This window comes from Molossus molossus, unplaced genomic scaffold (genome assembly GCF_014108415.1).
Source record: "Molossus molossus isolate mMolMol1 unplaced genomic scaffold, mMolMol1.p scaffold_m16_p_12, whole genome shotgun sequence".
NCBI classification, from domain to species: Eukaryota; Metazoa; Chordata; class Mammalia; order Chiroptera; family Molossidae; genus Molossus; species Molossus molossus.
The window spans coordinates 47,261,341-47,281,421 of record NW_023425347.1 but is presented as its reverse complement, the minus strand read 5'-3'; the positions used below and the strand labels follow the sequence as shown (position 1 = coordinate 47,281,421).

General features: G+C 40.7%; 2 protein-coding genes across 2 annotated transcripts in view; one reads left to right on the top strand and one right to left on the bottom strand.

Moving 5' to 3' along the window:
• LOC118626997 (serine/threonine-protein kinase TNNI3K) overlaps positions 1 to 20,081 on the top strand; it is a 269,557-nt gene that overhangs the window by 189,674 nt on the left and 59,802 nt on the right. The gene's annotated exons all lie outside the window — the stretch shown is intronic.
• LRRC53 (leucine rich repeat containing 53) lies at positions 4,884 to 19,525 on the bottom strand. Its single transcript, XM_036255488.1, is given in 5 exon segments — positions 4,884 to 5,057; positions 5,059 to 7,223; positions 10,126 to 10,641; positions 16,302 to 17,117; positions 19,438 to 19,525. Coding segments are annotated over 5 exon segments (3,759 nt in total).

Below are 20,081 nucleotides of genomic sequence, written 5' to 3'. Positions count from 1 at the left end.
GTCTGAGAGTCCCCCTGCCAGTATGTTTTGTTGTCTATTGAAATCCTTGTACATTGACATCAGTCCACATTGATTCTTCTGAGTGGAGGGAATTACTTCACATTCTTCACACTGGAGATTCTTATACAAAGCCTAATAGCCCTTATTCATCCAGTTCCAACCATCCTAGTTATTGCTGTTCTTTTCTTATAGGTCCTTGTTTCTGATTCTTCCCAGGTACTTTATCTCTCTTTGACAAAGAAAGGAGCAGAGAAAGGGAGGCTATTGTTATCTCAGTAAGCATCTCACCATAGGAGAAATAGAATAAGCCCCAGTGCAGATGTTTGGAAGGAGAAAGCAACTTTCCTACTCATTTTCAAAAGGCAAAACCCAGACCAAGTCAATAGCCCATCCCACAAGGATATAGAGAACTCTTATGAAGAAAAATGAAGATTGCTATGGGACATGGATTGAGTATCTCAGAAGAAATAACCTGTACTCCTGACCACTCAGTCTGACTGATTACATATTTATTCCTGTAGACTCTCCTCTCACTACCAGAATATTAGCTCCATAAATGCAGGAACTTGTTTTTGTTTCTTCATTTTGTTTTGTCTACTGGTATCATGCCAGTACCCAGAAACATACCTAGTAGGCGTTCAAAAATATTTGTTGAGTAAATGAATGGATATCACTATTGATGATCAGTGCCTCTAATCACCTCATATGGATTTTGATGTCCAGAATTTATCTTAAAAGTTAATAGTTTGGGATAAACTATTCCTTGTCTCTGTACATGAACCTCAGGTATATTTTCTAGAAATAAGGATGGCAAGTACCTAATCCAAAATGTCCTTCTCTATGTGGGATGTGAGCTTTTCCAAGGTATAACATAAAATAACAATCCAGGGAATCCCTTTTGCTTTTATGAACGAACTTTTTATGATTATAGATAAGGGACATATGGAAATTTTAATTTGGAGATAAAAGGAAGTCATTGGAAGCTGCTAAGAGTATTTTGGAGGGTAGAATGGATGCCATAAGTAACAGATTGGGAAATGATAAAGAGAACTAGAATGAGACCAAAAATACACACACACACACGCGCCAAAAATCGAGTACTTAGTGGAAAGGTTGTATTGCTAAGCAGTGAAGACTATCAAGTATAGGCCTGGGCTCTGGTCATGAGCTTCAGGAAAGAGAATGAGGAGAAAACAGAGTAGGAAAGCAAAGTCTCTGATTGGCAATATCTGGGCTTGTCAGTCAGGTGGACGTTGCAGTATCCATGTCAACATTATGAAATTGATCTTCTTCTGGATGTGACATGCCTGAGTCATCATTACATGGTCCAGTTAGGTCTTTACCATGTCAGTGGGCTGAGTGGTGATAATAAAGGGAACAATGGGCTAGTTTTTGTTCTTTCCTTCAACAGTTGTTTGAGTCTCTACTATATACTGCACCAGGAATAGGAGCTGGAGTTCCATGGAGATATGTTCTCAATGGGATTTAAGGCCTAGTGGTCAAATGGAGATTAACTGGATAAATACATTAACTGTTTTATAATTACAAACTAAGATAAAGGAAAACAAGATTAGATGAGAATACAGACTAAAGAATGCTAGCAAACGGGGGACACAGAGCCAATGTAGGTCCAGTAAGGTTTCCTGGAAGAAAACACGAGCTGAGATCATAAACATAAATGAGAATTTGCTGAATGAAGGTGGTTGGTGAGAGAAAAAAACAGTCCCCAGAAAGAGGGAACATAAAAATGTGTTGTGAGACTTCACAAGGGAGAGGCTTAGTTATTGAAACATTGTAGCCACTGATGGGTTAAATTTTTTTGTTTTTTAATCTTCACTGGAGGATATTTTTCCATTTATTTTCGAACAGAGTGGAAGGGAGAGATAGAGAGAGAGAAACATCAATGTGAAAGAGGCACATCGATTGGTTGCCTCCTGCACAACTCCGACCAGGGCCAGGGACTGAACTGCAACCAAGGTATGTACCCTTGACCAGGATCAAACCTGTGATTCTTTGGTCCGAAGGCCGACGCTCTAACCACTGAGCAAAACCAGCCAGAGCATTGGGTTAAATCTTTATACCAGGCATCATGTGAAACAAGTTCATCGTCAGATCTAAAACACTGACACCATGCTTTCCTGGTCATTATTTTCTGGATTATCAACTTCATGACTCATTTTTTCTTATATGTCTGTTTTTGTCTCAGTTCTTGAATTTGAAGCATATTATTGTTTCCTATGTGTGTCTTCTTAGTCAAGACCCATAAAGATAAAAGAATGAGAATAGCCCTGGCCAGTTTGGCTCAGCGGTTAGAGCGTCGGCCTGCGGTCCGGAGAGACCCGGGTTCGGTTCCCGCTAAGGGCACGTACTTCGGTTGCAGTTTGTCCCTGGCCCTGGTTGGTCATGCGGGTGGCAGCCACTCGATGTGTCCCTTCACATCGATGTTTCTCTCTCTCTCTCTCTTCCTCTCTCTCCCTCCCACTCTGTGCAAAAAATGGAAAAATATCCTCGGGTGAGGATAAAAAAAAAATGAGAATATCAGCCTATGGGAAATGGGAAATTCTTATTGAAAAACAGTGAAAGGAAGGAGAACGTCCTCATAGCAAAATGGGATCAGATTTGAGGAAGCCTTGGAAACCAGAATAGGAAATTTGGACATACAGTTATCAGCAAGTGTATTTTGTCTCCAAAACAGCAAAGAAATATATAAAAGTAATGTGTTTTTGAAAATTCATCTGAGTTTGGTATGAAGGATTTGTTCACCTGGAGAAGTGTATGTCGTTCCACAGTAGGGCAGGCACTTGATTACCTGCCAGTGGGCACTGGGATGCCTACGCATTGTTTCTTCGTGTGTTGGCTGCATGTTACAGGCTCCACATTACCCTGAAATGCTTGTAAAAACAAAGATTCTGGGGCCCTATTCTGAATCGACTGACTCAAAATCTCTGGGATGGAGCTGGGAACTTTGCATTTCAACAAGCACCCCAAGTAATTTGTGCCCAATAAAGACAAAGAACTCGTGGGCTGAACAGAAGCAAAAGACAGGAAAGTCAGAGGTCCAGCTGGGCTGCTATTGCAGTAATCCAGTTGATTACAACACAAAGACTACAATGGTTACCATGGGGATTCAGACACAGGAATAACCCTGAGAGCTACTTCAAAGGAAACATAACAGCATACAGAAGTGGAGGACTGGATTGAGGAAAGGGAGAGAGAAAAGAGTCCTGGGGCACTGCAGGGCTGGCCAGAGACCAGAGCACTCACTGGGCCCATAGATATCAGGGATATTGTGGGCAGTCAGAGGAGAACAAATCTAAGAGTCCTGCATTAAGGTGAAGGTGCTTAAAAAAAAAAGAAAAGGGAAAAAAATAGACGGCTAACAAGAAAAGAAGTAACCTGGTCTGCAGAACCGAGGGAGCTGTCCATTAGAATAAAGTTACTGGGCAAGAAGTTGGCATAAATGCTCCTTGCACCTTGAAGGAGCTTAACAAAATGAAGTGGGGCCAGGAGGGGCAGACAGATGGCATGGGATTTCAGCTCGAGCGGAGAGTCTGAACAAAAATACAGGGCAGAGGAGTTGAAGTTACAACCAAGAAAATTTTGGATCCAGGGAGAAAAGAGAAGGAAGAGTGGTAAGGTTAGGATCCTCTGAAATATGGAAATTGCCATTTGCTGGTAATTGTGAATAGGAAAGAAAACAGAAGGGAGGTGAGTCAAATAAGCATTATTTGCATTGTTCTAACAGTCTTTTAAGCTTTGTAATATTGCCAAATGTAGGTCTATAGATACAGATACCTGGACAGATAAAGACAGAGTGAAAAGGAAGTCAGATGCCTTGCAAGCTTCGTTTATCCCGCTAGGAAATGTAAAATATTCTATACCTTGACAATATGCCTTTAACGGTTTTCTGGTATATTAATAAAATTACCATCTGAGTACACCTCTATCTTTTAAATAAGTGTGACATTGAATGAGAGATGCTTATTCTGCTCTTTCTTTGAAATCGAATATTTATAAGCACATTTAATTTCTACGCGCGAGAAGGGATGCTCATACCAAACAATAGCGGCGTGCTGAACTCAAGGCATCAAACCCCGAAAGCATATATGTTAATGGGTTATTTAGTTTTCAAAATCTTAAGTTAATAAGGATTGGCAATAAAGCTCCTTCAAATTCCTTTTATTCAGGATCCATTGTGTTGATCCTGCAGCTCCATTTGTACTGAAATGATTGAAGCTGAGATCTCCACCTAGTGGATTGACAGGATTCTACAGATTTTAGAGAAATCTTTAATTTTTTTTTCTCTCTCTTACAGAATTAACAGGTTTTTAAGACTTCTACTTAAGACCTAACATAATTGTCAACAGAACAGTCACGAGTGGTTGAAATATACCAATACACATATCAGCTAGACTACGGTTAACAAGCAATGCTCAATTTTTATTTTCATACCATAATTAGGAAAGCAGATCAGGCACAAATATGAATATATAATCATCTCTGTAGAAAGCAATATTGTAATACCACTAATTGAGATGTGTATAGTAATTTCCATAAAATAAACATCAAGTGTAAATCTGCTCAAGTACGTTTTTCGTCTTTAATCTTTCATTTGCTTAGAGCTTTTTTTTTTTTTTTGTCTTTCTTTTCCAGGACTAGGCAAAACTTCCCTTCCCATTTTCCCATTCCTTAGAGAAGAAAACTCAATTCATTGCATCAAACATGTCGTGCGGCTCTATCTTTGATTTTTGCATCACCTATTCAACTGTATACTTGTATTTCATTGATAACAAGGCATTACTGAGGATTTTTTTCTCCTCCAAGATAATGCAACTGAAATGCATGTGAAGGCTGGGCGTGTCTGTGTGTCCTTTTGAAGAAAGCTAAAGTAGAAAATGATTATTTGAGTTGTTCTGTTCACTTTGTTCCGCCTGTAAAGGTGATGTGTTAGCATATTCAGCAGATGGTGGATATAGTGTGTGTTTTAGAACAGAGTTTTCAGCTTCATTTATTCTTCTAGGAATTAGAGGCACCTCATTTTCTGCCTCAAAACTCAATGTCTCTTAACTGTGGTAAGAGGGGAACTGCCTCACCTGTCGCCACTGTGGCTGCGCCTGCTCTGAGTGCACTGTTGCCTTTATCTGGTTGAATATGTTGAGCCTCTCTCGAGTCATGCATGCTACTGTTTATTTGAAGATCTGTTTCACTAGGAGGTAGTCTATTTTCGGTTTCAGGGGAACTCATGATACTTAAGTCCTTAGCTGTAGTAGTCGTCTCAACAGAACTTGAACCATATGATATAAGAGTTTTACTTTTTCCATTTTCCCCAGTTTGCTGCTTTGCTTTTATGGTGCCTTTTCAGGTCATCTGTTGTATGTGATTTACCATACTAGAATCTGCCTTGCTTTTATCAGACATTTCTTCCTCCTCTTTCCCTACTATTTTTATCTCTGGGGCTTCAGTGCCAGCATCTCTGGGCAATGCCTCTGTGCAGTCAGGTTTTTTTTTGCTACTGTTGGTTAGATGCCAACTGTCCTGAGTACTAATAGAAGTACCGATATCCTTGGGAAGTTCTTTTCTATTTTGGTGCAGAATAGAATCTGTCTTCGTAAACGTTAAGTTGTCCTTGGATTGTGTTCGGGGACTGAGAGAGGAATCATATGTTTCTACATCATTTCCCTCCTCCATAGTACAATGTTCCATAATCTGATGTGACATTTTAGGTTTGGTCATTGTTTTGTCTTCATTTCCAGGTTGTTCATTACTTGAGTGGTACACTCCACGTGGTAACATTTGATTTTGATCCACAGTGTGTTCCTTGTAGGTCTCAGTCGTATGGTCACCGACGATTTGTGTCTGGTTTTCCAAGGAAGAAGAAAACTGGTCTGGCTCCTTGGATGTAGAATTGTCCCGTTCTGTGTGTTCAGTGGGCTCTACTGCCCCTTGGTCAGCAGCCCCCCTAAAAGGGCAAAATGCCAACATGTCACTTCCTGTATTTTCCCAGGAAGCTGGTAAATACCTGGAAGCTGCCAGTGTGAAGTGAGTTACACTTTCCTTTTGCTCCGCTGAGAACTGAGTGTGTGTGAGCCCGTGTTCAGCTGCATTGGGAGTGAGCCCCGGCGACATTGCTGGGCTTCCATCAGGAATGTGACCAGGAAGGTGACAGCCGCCTCCCACAGAGCTCTGGCTGGCCAAAGATAAGTTGTTAGCATTGAGCAGAGGAGACTTCTTAGTGTGTTTTTTGTAGCATGGGGTCTGATCCGGGGCCTGTTTGAGAGGCAGCGTCTTTGAAATGATTGCAACATAGTTGTTAGTCTCTGGCTTTCGGGGGAAATCTGCAGATGACAGAAGGTTTATTTTGGCTCCTTTCTCAGAAGCTTTGGATAATTTATTAGGAGGTGACAATACTTGTTTGCATTTCTTTGGAAGTTCTGACAAGGATTTTTCTGGATAAACTCTGACTTTTCTAAAGGGGTGTAAATTTAATTTTATCCTTAAATTTTTCTTTTTGATTTTCCCTCTGGGGACAGATTGATTGGTTCCCTTTTTTTTCAGAAGCTGTGTGTCAGTAGGCCGTTTTCCGCCTTTGCTTCTCTCTCCAGGACTGCTCCATTTTTTGAGATCCCAGGTGGTCAGGTGGTTACTTTGATTTTTCTGCTGTTTCGAATGGGTTGATGTTTTGGATGACATCACCAACCTATTTTTTTCAACTAAACCAGAATCATGGAAGCTAACACTCTTAGGGAAATATGGTTTCTTGGTATTTGTTGATAACCCTGGTAACTCCATGTTGTCCTCATCCGTAAGAAATTGTTCTATTGCTCTATAAATTTGGGTTTGCTCTTTCTCGGACTTTGAATGTTCTCGACTTGGCTTCTTTTCTTTCGCATAATCATTAAATTGGTCATAAAGCACATATTTACAGATAAGAGAATTATTGGGCTGAAAATACCTAGGCCTGCTCTGTTTCAACAGTTCACAAGGACCAACATATTTTGAGCTATGTTTTTGTAAGACCTTTTGTAGGTAGTGTTCCTCAGGCTTACGAGGCTCGGATGATGAGCTTGTAATATAACGTCGCTGCCTGCGAGGTTGTAAGCCATTGTCTTCTTTTCCTATTGGAGGCTGCCATGATCCATTTGCTAAAGGCTTTTCAAGACTCTCTCTTGCCAAGGCTGAAGCGGGTGTTGCATATCTTCTACTAAATGTGTCACTGCTGATATCTGCGGAACAATAAGTGCAGGAGTTTAACACTGAGCAGAGCTTTCTGACCCCAACCGAACAGATGCATAGAAACCTTATCAAAAATGTAAAACTGATTCCTCTGGTTATGGTAATTCTTGAATATTTTCTAATTTTTAACCAACCCCACAAAGGACGTTTGGCAATTTGGTGTGTTTGCAATGACACTCTCTATGACCACGCTTTAATCCATTGGAATGCTGATTTAAAAGTTGTGGAATTAGCCCTGACTGGTTTGGATCAGAGGTTAGAGCGTTGGCCCATGGACCAAAGGGTTATAGGTTCAATTCCTGGTCAAGGTAATGTACCTGCGTTGCAGGTTCAATTCCCAGTAGGAGTCTTGTGAGAGGCAATCAATGGATGTGTCTCTCTCACATTGATGTCTCTCTCTCTCCTCCTCCTCCTCCTCTCCATCCCTTCCACTCTATCTAAAAATCAATGGAAAAATATCCTCAGGTGAGGATTAACAACAACAAAATGTTTTGGAATTAGAAATAAAACTATTCAGAGTTGTACATCTTTTGATTAGGTGTTGGTTAAGTTAGCTTTAAATGTAAATAATACTTCAACCTTCTTCAAATAACCATAGTAATTTTTATCTGCATTCATTTTTCACTTGGAACTAAATATTAGAAAGAATATAATACAATATTGAGTAGTGTTCAAGTTTCAACAACAAAAGAAAAATCCTTGTGATACTCTTGATGCATCAAAGCAGAGACCGTACCTGTTTTTTATGTCCCAACACTTAATACAGTATTCATTAAATATCTGTTAAATGAATAAGTCTTTTAGAATATGACCTGGTCTGTGTTACAAAAATCTCTGCCTGGGACCATTACATAGTGCAGGTTAACGATATATGACAAAATCGTATACGAAGAGCCAGGTATTGTGCTAAATATAGGACATCCATTATTTCATTTAATAATCACAAGAATCCGAATTCATTGGACAAGTCTTATTATCCTATTACTTTCACAAATGAAGAAAAGAACAACTTAGAGAGGTTGAATGTTTTCTGCCAGTCACATGTCAACTTAATGGTATGGGCAGAACTTGACCTGGGTCTGTCTGACACTAAACCCTATCCTAACTACAATGCATATTAAATGTAACATTTCATCTTATCAGTGCACTTTCTCGGTTTTGTGAAATTGCTTGTTTTATCAGAGGAAGGAGGAAAATATTTCTGTTCATGATAGAAAGGAAGAGGTGAACTACGACTCAGACTAGCATCTGATATTATCTAACATTTGCCTTCAACTTCCTGAGCGACCTTGGAGAAGCCACTTATTGTCTGGATATCAGAAGATTAGACTAGATGGGAACTTTATGTGGATATAACTTTATGTGGGTATAAAATTTATGTGGGTATAAAATTATTCTGGGAAAAGAGTTTGTAACCTTTATCAGATTCTAACAGAGTTCTGTGACTCCGAGATAAATATGAAGAACTATTTGACTAGATCGTCTCTAAAGTCTCCTCTACCCCTGAAACGCTACGATTCTGTGCTTCCCAGTAAGAAGGCACAACCAGAGAAATGTTGCCCCTTAGTGACGTCTGTTCTGGAGCAGGAGTCGCCTTGGCTGTTTGCTCCTCAAATACCTGTCCTCTCCAGCTTTAGCACAGTGCCTGGCATGTCACAGGATTTCAAATCTTTCTTAAAAGCAATTGCATTGGTTTGGCCACCAATATTCTCTGTGTGAAGCAAGGGACTGGGTTTTAAGTGGTGAAGGAACCCTATTCCATTCAGTGTAGGATTTTCCCACAGAGAAGGTAGGCATTCGACAAAGCTAAAGTAAAACAGGTGGCTAAGGTATAATTCTATTGAAAGCCTAAGAGCTTATTTTTTTTAAGTAAAAAAAACAACCATCTGATCTGATTGTTATGGCAGATGTTTCTTTCCTCGGCCATTCCTCTGGTGAGCCGACTCAGCAGTCCCCAGAAACTAGTAAAAACTAGAGTCTGGGAATGCAATGGAACACATTCACATCCTGCCTTATGCCACATGTGGAAGAACATACAGTTTTATTCTTTTCCAGTTGTCCCATCCTTAGGGCCAGATCCCCATGGTAGGAATATCTTGGAGTAGTACCTCTGTCCTTCATATTCTGGGAGAAAGCTCAGCGTGTTGTAAACCAACTCAAATAAATGACAGGAGCCTCTTTACAGAGCACCTGTCAAAGTTTTCACTGCTCAGCCTGAAAGCATCGCCTTACTATTCAGGAAGAAAAGGGAAGACATTTAATTCATTGCCTCCACCTAAATATTGACATCGCCCGTGTACAGTGGAGAGATGTCACGGCCAGATTCGCTTGGCTCCCAACATGGGACAATGAATTAAGTCCTGACTTTCTCTGGACTGGGAAGTTATCATCCCTGACAGCTCAGCAAGCAAAGTATGTGTCTTGACATCATTCCTGAAATGAATCACTAGCATTAGAAGGCCCATTCTTCTAACATGTCATGCTCTGGGAAGGTTGCTTACCGCAGAACTGGCATTAGCGCTCGGAGGATGTTGGAAGGGAAGCCAATATTCAGCCACCCATAAATCTTCACAGCCCTATTGCTATTTAAAAGGCTTCTTTTATTTTTTAACATTGTTAGGTGTTGGGTCACAAAATTCGCTTTACAACAGGCACAGGAAGTACGCTCAGCTCCGGAGGGTGGGGAGTCTTCATCTATGCCTCACCCTAAACACACATGCACACACACGCATGCACACACACGCACACACACAACCTCGCACACACTCTCTTTAGAAAAGGAGTAGACGGGTGCGACGATGATTTTTATTCCCCTGTTGAGGAAATTAAAAGAGGCTCCCTCCTTCAGAGGGATTTCAACGGAGTGGGATTTGCTCAAACAAGACAACTCACCTATTGTTCTGGTTGCAAGCTGTGGCAGAGTCTGAGCTTGGACTTCCCCAGGCTCAAGATTCCTTAGATTTTCAGCTCTCTTTGGACAATATCTTGCAAGTAAGCCTGCTTCATTAAAAGCTGCCATGTTCCCAGGAGGCTCTGAACATCCCGACCGCAGCAATCGGCCCCCAAGGCAGACGAAAGCGCTGCCTGCCTCCTGAGCCTTCCCTTTCAGGTTTCTAAATGGTCCGTCAAGGGCTGTGGACTCCGAGGTCAGCGCCGCTTGATGGCTGTTTCCCTGGAACAGTGGCATTTCCTTTCTGGACCCCACAATGGACATGACCTTTATCTCGTTTTCCTGAGTTAAGTGGCAGTTACAGTATCCCTTAGCGTGGTAATTTCTTGCCTCATGAGCACACAGGGATTCACCAAAGGTTCTGCAACAAAGGTTTTCTGATGTATGTTCATTTGCTCTGCCTTGTTGGAGTTTCCAGTTAAATACAACTAAACCTAGGCAAGTGAGGCCAACAGCTCCTGTGACAAACAGAGAGACCATTAAAAGATAACATCATAGGAAGAAACATATAAATCACCAAATGTGAAGTCCACAGATATCAAGGTTAATGGCTTAAACGGCATCAGAATGGGTAGGAGGTCTATCACCATGTGGAAAAATATCAGTTCAGTCAGAGGCTATAGTATCAATATGTTCTGTTTTCTAATTTGGATCTTTGCTTTGTGTCTATTAAAAAGGATAAGAAATAATACCATCTGGAATGCCTTTGATAAAAAGAGGCTTTTTTCATAGACTGAAATTCACTTGGTAAAATAATTCCTGCATTAGAATTATTTTCCTGCCCATGGGAAACCAGTTTAATTCCAAATTTCCTATTTCTTAATCTCAGTCAATCCCCAAAATTGTCCACATTTAGTATATACCCTGAAATTATCATATATCATTATAACCTCCTTAAAAGGAAAAAACTGATTCTACCTGGTATTGTTATATGTTGTGCATCCCTGAAGATTCACCTCTTAGCTCAGAATACCTCATTGGCTTCCGATGATAAAGGCCAAATTCCTTGACATTCAAGACTTGGTGCAATCTGCTATGACTTCCCTGCCTAGCCTTGTGTTTTCATTATTTTTCACGTTCAAATACTGTTTTTCAGACTCTTCAATTTATTAGTCTTAAAATGTACTTCTAAGTACATGGTCTTAATACTTGTAATACTTTCTCTTACCTCTGCTTATTTGAATTTTAGTTACCCTTTATAATCTAAATCAATACTTCCAAATGTGTTGATACATTTGCTGTCTTTTTTTTTTTTTTTTTAATCTTGCAAAGACCACCCCCTTCTATGAACTTCCACAACAAAATGATTGACATCTGCCCTGGCCGGTTTGGCTCAGTGGTTAGAACATTGGCCTGTGGACCAAAGAGTCTCAGGTTTGATTCCAGTCAAGGACACATGCCTCAGTTGTGGTCCAGTCCCCGGCCCTGGTCGTGGTCATGAGGAAGGCAACCAATAAATGTGTCTCTCTCACATTGATGTTTCTCTCTCTCCCTCCCTTCCTTCCACTCTACCAGAAAATCTATGAAAAAATATCCTTGAGTAAGGACTAAAAATAGAAATAAAAAAAGGTTAACATCTAAGTTAGAATGCTTGGTACTGTCATTTTCTGTCCTGTGTAGGTATTGCTTATCCTCTGAATAAAATTATTTCTCAGATTCAAGTGCAGAGTCCAACTTGTTTCTTTCTTGCTGTTTCCTATCTCAATAAATGGCATCATCAACCATCTAGATGTTCAAACCACTCTCTGAGTTGTACCTCAACTCCCTCTATATCACAGTGATTTCCTTTTGTTCTTAGCATCTAAAATGGTATAAAATTATTCTGTTCACGTATTTTCTTGTTCGCCGTCTGTCCTTCCCTGCTAGAATTAAGCACTGTGAAAATGGACATTTTTCGTTTTATTCAACATTGTATCTGTAGTGCTCATAACTCTGGCACAGAGGAAGTGCTCCAGAAATGTTTAACAAATATTCCTAAATAAATGTTTATTAGTTCTAGTCATGAAAAGCGCTGAGTGGTATAATCTTACAAATCCCCAAAATGATAATCAGGAAAACATGGTGTCAGAATCGGCTGATTTAGAAACAATGTATTCTGTGTCCAGCTGTGCCTATAACTTGCTGTGTGACATTGGTCAAGTTCGATTCCCCAGAGAATTCAGTTCCCTGACTCTAGAAATGAGGTCATTTCCAGATGAATGAGTGGTCTGAGAAGTGAATGAGATGATATCATTCTAGGTTCATTCGTTAACTGCATCTTGCCTGGTTTTCTCCACTGCAGAAAACTTGAATGAAAACATAATAATATTTTTAAAACTTGAAAGAAAATGGAAGGTGTCAAACATGGTTGTTTCGTTTATTTCTGTTAAAGATAAAGATTAGCCAAAATGAATGTCAGTTTATGGTAAAGTCCTCCATACTGAGTGTAGTTTACCAGATTTTGAGGTTTTATAAGTCCCATTTTAATTTATTTGACAACAATCCACTCTTGGAGAGTGCTACAACACTAAAATAATTAAATTTCCATTAAAGGCACAACTTTCTTTAAAAGTGGTAGCAAAATTTAAATCAGAATAGTTCTTAGAGTTTGATTTCTTCCAAACAAGAGCTTTGGTTTTAAAATGTTATAAATGTATGAAAATAATACAATATTTGAAACACTCTTTTACATGGATTAAGAACACTCAGGATTTATAGCTTTGTTCTGACAATTTTCTTGGGCAAGTTTTCTAACTTCTCTGAGCCTTATTTTCCTCCTCTGCCAAATGGGGATAATTAAGACCACCCATAGATTTATAGATTTAATGACGTAACATACGCACCATGCTTCATACAGTGTTTTGATATAGTGAGGTTCAATGAATAGTCACTGTGGCTTATGCTTACAATTGTTGCTGCGGCTGTTTGGGTTGTGTAGTGCCCTAGTAGGTCCTACAACACTCAACTCTTAGGTACAAAAATTTCAGAAAACAAATCATGAAGAGAAGGCTTTGTATGCCTGACTCGGGTGCTAAACCAAACAACAAAGGAAAGAAAGACCCACATTTTCTTAAATACACGTATCAGCCATTGAAATGGGAGTAGGCGTGATCTGATTACAGGGTGAAGTTTCCCCACTAATTGTGTCTGATTGGCGGGGGGGGGGGGGGGGGACTGTCGCTGTAGAGCGGTGTCTGCGTCACATCCCCAGTCAGTATGGCCATTTTCCGCTTGTGCTGAGAGCAAAGCAGCCGGAGAAGCTTGCAGGCAAACTGAACCTGCTATTAAGAAGGGGGCTGGATTTCCATTGCCATGGGCATTGCTGCTATTTTTTAAAAAGTGTTCTGGCAATCTTTCTGACTTGGAAAAACAAAACAAAATAAAAAGCAAAATTAATGGTAAGTTCTTACTGAAGTATTAAAAACACTCTACAGCTTTATGGAAGCTTTCTCTTTTTACTCATCAGGTGACAGAATCAGAAGTGTCAAAATGTCAGTGTCTGGTGCCAAAGAACCACCTCTTAGTTTTAAATTAACTGCATATGATTATTTATATTATTTTGAATTGTGATGATTTATCTACTGCTGAGGAAGAAGATGGAATCAGAGGCTAAATGAGAATTCTAAGTCTTTTTGCCACACTAGACGTGTAGATAAGTGACCACACTTTTACTTCAGAAGGAGCAAAAAAAGGAGCTAGTGGAATAAATTGATATCAAAAGTCAGAACTTTTTAAAAGAAGAATCTCTTCTAAAAGCAGTATCTTTAACAATTACTCAATGTGCCCAGATGGTATGGTTCAGTGGTTGAGCGTTGTCCCATGCACCAGGAGGTCACCAGTTCGATTCCCCGTCAGGGCACATGCCTGGGTTACAGGCTGGGCCGATCGATGTTTCTCTTTCATTGATGTTTCTATCTCTCCCTCTCTCTTCCTTTATCTCTAAAAATCAATAAAAATGTTTTTTTAAAAATTACTCAATGAAAGTTACATTATGATGATAATTTCACACATGATAACACAATATGTATGTAGTTATATTTATACTTTATTAGACTTTATTCATACATATTCAGATTCCTATCATTTTGACAAAATCTTTGGAATCTTTAGAATTCATATCATTCTCTACACTAACGCAGTTAACTTAGCAAAATCTTTTCTGAAAATAGATATAAAAGATACCTAGACAATATTGAAAATTACCCTGTGATAATAGTTCCAAAACGATGTCCTATGAAACATAATTCAGTGAAATCCTCTGTGACAAGAGGGTTTATGGTCAATACGTTTGAGAAATGCTCTACATTATATCTTCCTGTTAGATTCACAGTGATCATTAGCAGATGAAAGGCCGTGAGAATTACTGCAGTAAAGAAGCCTGTTTCACTTTGTTTCACCCAGCATTGCCCAAATCTATCTGAACCCCTCTACAGTGCTTACATGTGCATCTGTGTTCGTCTTTATTGCAATATCTATTAATTATCTCCTACGACTAGTTCTAAGAAGCACATTTAAAAAAAAAAAAACCATCTTCTTCCCTATTGTTTCTGTCTTTTACAATAAATTATTTTTTAGCACGTATAATTACTGACATGGTTGCACAGTTTTTAAAGCAATTTATCTTTCTGAGAGGATTTGAATTGACTTCCAAGTGAGTTTGATTATTGCTGGTGGTAGTTTCTTTGTCCAGACCTGATGCTGGTCTCCAACTCTTCTGATTGTAAGTATAACTTAGAAGTAAAAAACCTGATGTTCAATTAATTTGCAGGAAATCTGCTGTGGAATGATTATTTATAATTCATATTCAAAATACATCGTTTCAGTCCCAGATGCCAGCCTCTGGTCTTCCAGCATTGGGAACCCTCCTCCCAACACACACACACACACACACACACACACACACACACACCTCATCACCATGGTTACCACAGGTGCAGAGGATTTTACCATGCACTGCAAGCATAGGGGGAAACACACACTGAGGTAGGTGACTCAAGAAATCTCATGCAGATTTGGTTTTCCTCTAATGACACCAAGCATCACTTTATATCATTCATTCAGTGAGATGTAATGACAGCTGATGCATAATTTAAATTTTTATAAAATTACCACAGAAAATTTAAAAGGTTGAGGATTATTCTCTCCTTCGCCAGTCTGTGAAGGGATGGGCCAAGTTTTTGAAAGAGATAAATAGAAATCTTAGAATTCAAACCCCAAACAGGAGAAAACCAAGGCACAGAAAAGTCAAATGACTTGCCCAAAGTTACACAGCAGGTAAGAGCAGAGCCAGGATTCAAACCTGGGCAAGCCCACTGCAGAGCTCATGCACCTCATTGCTGTCCTTCACAACCACTGTAGAACAGGATGTATGTGAATGTTGCAACAGCATCTGCTCGTGCGCTTGGTAAAGCCCACCGATTCTTACTACAACACAGCACATGCATGTGAGTGCCTTGCAGAAAGAAACTATGTTTCATAACCTCTTTTTTTTTTTTATCCTCACCCGAGGACATTTTTTCGTTTTTTGTTCAGATAAAGTGGGAGGGAGAAAGAGGAAGAGAGAGAGAGAGAGAGAAACATTGACATGAAAGGGACACATTGAGTGGCTGCCACTCGCACAACCCAACCAGGGCCGGGGACAAACTGCAACTGAGGTACGTGCCCTTAGTGGGAACCGAACCCCGGTCTCTCTGGACCGCAGGCCGACGCTCTAACCACTGAGCCAAACTAGCCAGGGCTCTCATAACCTTTTTAATCCCTGTCTCCCAGCATCTCAATAAATGTGCCAGTATTCTTTGGAGTATGGATGAATGATAAACTATAGATACTCTGCCCTCATTACAAACAAGAATACTGATGTCGACACAGCAAGTTAACTCACTCAGGGTCACGGTGCTAGTCATACCAGGACTAGAGCTATTGAATACCGGGGCAAGGGCATGTCCTTTTTGTTAGCTGTCCTGCAACAGGAGATCCCTGTAACCTGTGCCAATCAGCTGGCAGCCCCCTACTCTATTGATGTCCTCTCCCTTGCTCAAGCCAAACATTCCCAATCGCCTGAGAAAAGCATCCCCTAGTCTATGTCAAGACTATGGACAGGAGGGGGGAGAAGAGGAGGGTATACTTCTTCCTGGCATACCTGCAAAGCCAAGGAGAGTCAGCAGGGCCACATCCTGCCCCGGGAGGAGGGGACTTCTGTCTTTTAGGACCAGAGTGAGGTTGGAAGCCTTGGAGTCACAGCTGGTGTCAGGCAGCCTCAGCACACTCTCGGCCCCGGCCGGCACCCTGGTGGACGGCTGACAATTTAGGTCCTTGGCATTCTTGAGCTTGCGAGCAGAAGACTTAACGTAGTTTCTTAAAAACCGGGCGAGAGGGTGGAGATCGCAAGTGCAGCTCCACTGGTTCTTATCTAAGCTCAGAAGGATTAAGTGCTTCAGTGGAGTGAACACATCGGGCATGTGGGCCAACCTGTTTCGGGAGAGGTCCACTTCCTGCAGTTGGGGCAGGGGTCGGAAGGCCTCCTTCCCCACGTAGGAAATAAAGTTGTTCGATAAATCCAAATGCCTGAGGCTGTGGAGATGTGTGCCTCCAAAGGAACTGTCTGTCAGGTCAGTGATCTGGTTCCCATCCAGCTGGAGCCGCGTCAGGCCCAGGGTGTGTCTGAACCAGGACCCGCGCAGCGTGCGGAGGGCGTTGTTGCTGAGCACGAGCACCCGCAGGCCGCCCAGCCTGCTGAACGTGCGGTCGGTGAGCGAAGAGCTGGAGATGCGGTTGTGCTGCAGCAGCAGCGTCCGCAGCCTGGACAGGCCGTGCAGGGCGTCTTCCCGGACATCCTCAATGCCGTTCCTGCTCAGGGACAGCAGGGCCAGATTAAACAGGAGAGACAGGTTTGTGCTCCCTATAGAGGAGAGGGACCCGTCCGTGATGATCAAAACTCGCGTGGTCACAGGGGCTGCTGTGGGGGAAGAAAAGCACAGACTAGAAAACAAGATACACACAAGGGAGAGGGGGTCCGGTGGCGAGCAAAGACCATCCGTACCCTCGGAGCAATCTTCTCACCTGGGTAAGAACGATAAACAAAACGAAAAGGATTGTCTGATTTCTCCGTTTCAGGGGAAGTCGGGCTGTTTAGCAGAATGATGGATTTTTATATTCTTTGTTACTACGACATGTTTATTGGAGAAACATAAATCCATCTGTCCCTTTACATGTCAAAGTTAATTCGCTTGTGTGTTTGGGATTATCACCGTGGATGTTTTCTGAAGGTGGCTTTTCAGGCTTCTCTGCCAGGCTGGGTGCCGACCTGGTCCAGCCCTGCTGGCCCCAGAGCCGGGCCTGTGTCCGCGCTTGCTCACCAGTTTCCCGCTAGTGATACATATTTGTTCTGTGAAGCCAGTCATCTTCCCTCTCAAACATAAGGTATGCGTGGGGATGGGAGGGGGCGGGGGAGTGAGAAGGAGCACTAGTTTCTGCATTTTTTTTTTTTTTTTTTTTTTGCTCCAGGCTAAAAGTTAGCAACTTAGTAAAGATCTCTATTCTCTCCAGACAACCCGAGGATCTGTCAGTGGGGTTCTCATTATAGCCTGGGCCATCTTGGCCTCCTGTCTCATATCTGTTCCCTCCAATGAAGGCTATCATGTGATGGCAGGTGGTATTCGGGGCCTCCAACTGTTAAATCCCTTCACCATAATCACCTCAGAGCGATCACTGCTCTGTCATTAGAGATCAAAGCGTTTTAACTCAATAAAGATATATTATAATCAGGAGTCATTGTAACCCAGCTTTATCATGCTAAAATTGTTTTGACTGCAAATGACAGTGTCATAAGGATGGAAGAGTCCATTGTCCCTGGGAGGTCTACAGGTGCCATTGGAACAATCAACAATGAGGGAAACAAGTCGCAATTCCCTGGCGAAACCCTGACGACGGGACTGAGACAAAGAGAGTTAAATAATGTGGAAGACAAAGGATTTTCACAGTGCCTTCTTTGTAAGAATCCTTCCCATCTCTGCAGCACTAGCTGGCTTAAGTCATGGTATTTCTTTTTATTTTTATTGTTTTCAGTATTTATTACTGATTATATGAATTTCTGGCCAGTTCGGCATTTTGTATCATCATTGTTTTTGATATGGGTCGAAGAAGTTTTGTGTTCATGGATGCCCAGTCCTCCAGGGATTTGTCGACTCTGAGGGAGCAGACTATTGCTGCTGTCAATTACTTCTTGTCTAGGACTAAGCAGACACTCCACTCACGAGTCGTCCATTTACTTCTCTGTGTTTATGAAATTTAACTTCACGGTTTTGGCATTCTGTGAATGAGAAGGAAGATACAGAGGTGCAGCAATGTAAATGAGCAATATGTGTTTCTTAAAGACACCAGCTATCTCTGATCAAAAAAAATAAATAAATGGAGTGAAGTCAGGAAATCCAATTGAGAGGGTGGGAGTTTAGTGTTTAATTGTCTTCAATGCTGACTGGAAACAGTGTCCGACCAACTAGCCTTGGAACTGTCTCTCTCCCGTCAGGGATGACAATAACAGCTACCTCTTAATTCCCACAAAGTCATAGGATTTTAGAAACAAAAGAAATCATCTTCTTCCACTCCATCTTTGCTCAGACTTATTCCTGAAAATTTTTCATGGGTGGAATTTATAATGTGTTTATCTCTTCTTGGATATCAGGATGTAAATCACATTCTCCTCAAATTTGTTAATAAGGTGTCTTATTAAATTGTTGACTTAAGCAAGCAATATGTAATGAATACAGGCAGCATATCTTGTTAGCATTTCTACAGCTCATTTACCACCAATAAAAAAAGACTAGACTTTCAAAATTAGATGCACTTTGATAATAATCTGTTTTGCTGGTACATCACTTAATCTTACTAATGCTGAACAATTGCGGTTCAGGTTTCTGATTCATTGACATTTCTTCCAACCAATGGTAGAGTTCAAATCTGTACAAAGTGTGGACAGAAATATAATAAAAGTGATCTATTTTTTCTTTTATAAAGAAAAGTATAGCTGCATGAAATGGTGGTATTCTCTTGTAATGGAGAAATATCTCAATGACCTCTGGAAGCCTTTAGTTGGCTTCAGAACACCAGGAACAGGAAAATAAAATAGTGTTATCAGTCTTTAGTTACTGTGAATGGCTTCTCTTTAAAAGTTTACCTCTTTAGACTGAGCCCAGAAAGCAGTCAGTACACTGAAAAGCATGGCAATGAATATGCCAGGTACCCCAAACACTGCTTTTTAGAGTTATTGGTGTTATTACCTACTATATAGGATAGCTGGTGACAGAGGGTTACATCTTTGGTGCACACTGAACATGATGCAGGGCAGGCTGCCACCAACCGCAGCATGATGGCAACGAGGATGAGCCATCCACCTGAAAGCAAAGGAGAGGATAATGCATATCATAATACTGGCATTTATTATCCATCTTTTCAATATATTAAGCTCATGAGGCATTTTGGTGATTTTTGCCTTTTAAATAGCATCTTGGTTCTCACAAGATGCCAGATAAATGGCTAGAATCCTTAATTTGTATAGAATTTAAACCAAACTATTTAGCATTTGACCATAAATTCAGAGAGCTCACATCCAGGACACACTCATTAGAATAGATTATTAAAAGATCAAATTACTTTGTAAAATACTTTGCAGTTTGTCAAGCTTCATATATATCTTCTTTAATTCTTTTAATGATGCAGCTCAATTTGAGGCTGAGAAAACTGAAACTCAAAATGGTTAATAAACTATCCAAAATCACAGAGTATTAGATATTTAACCTCAAGTCTTTTAACTCTCAATCTAGTGTTCTTTCTAGTATGCAGAAGCTAATCTCAGGCACCGAATCTTACCTAATTACAGTGGAAGTATTCCTTGTGGATTTGATTGCCACATTCAGAAAGGGCA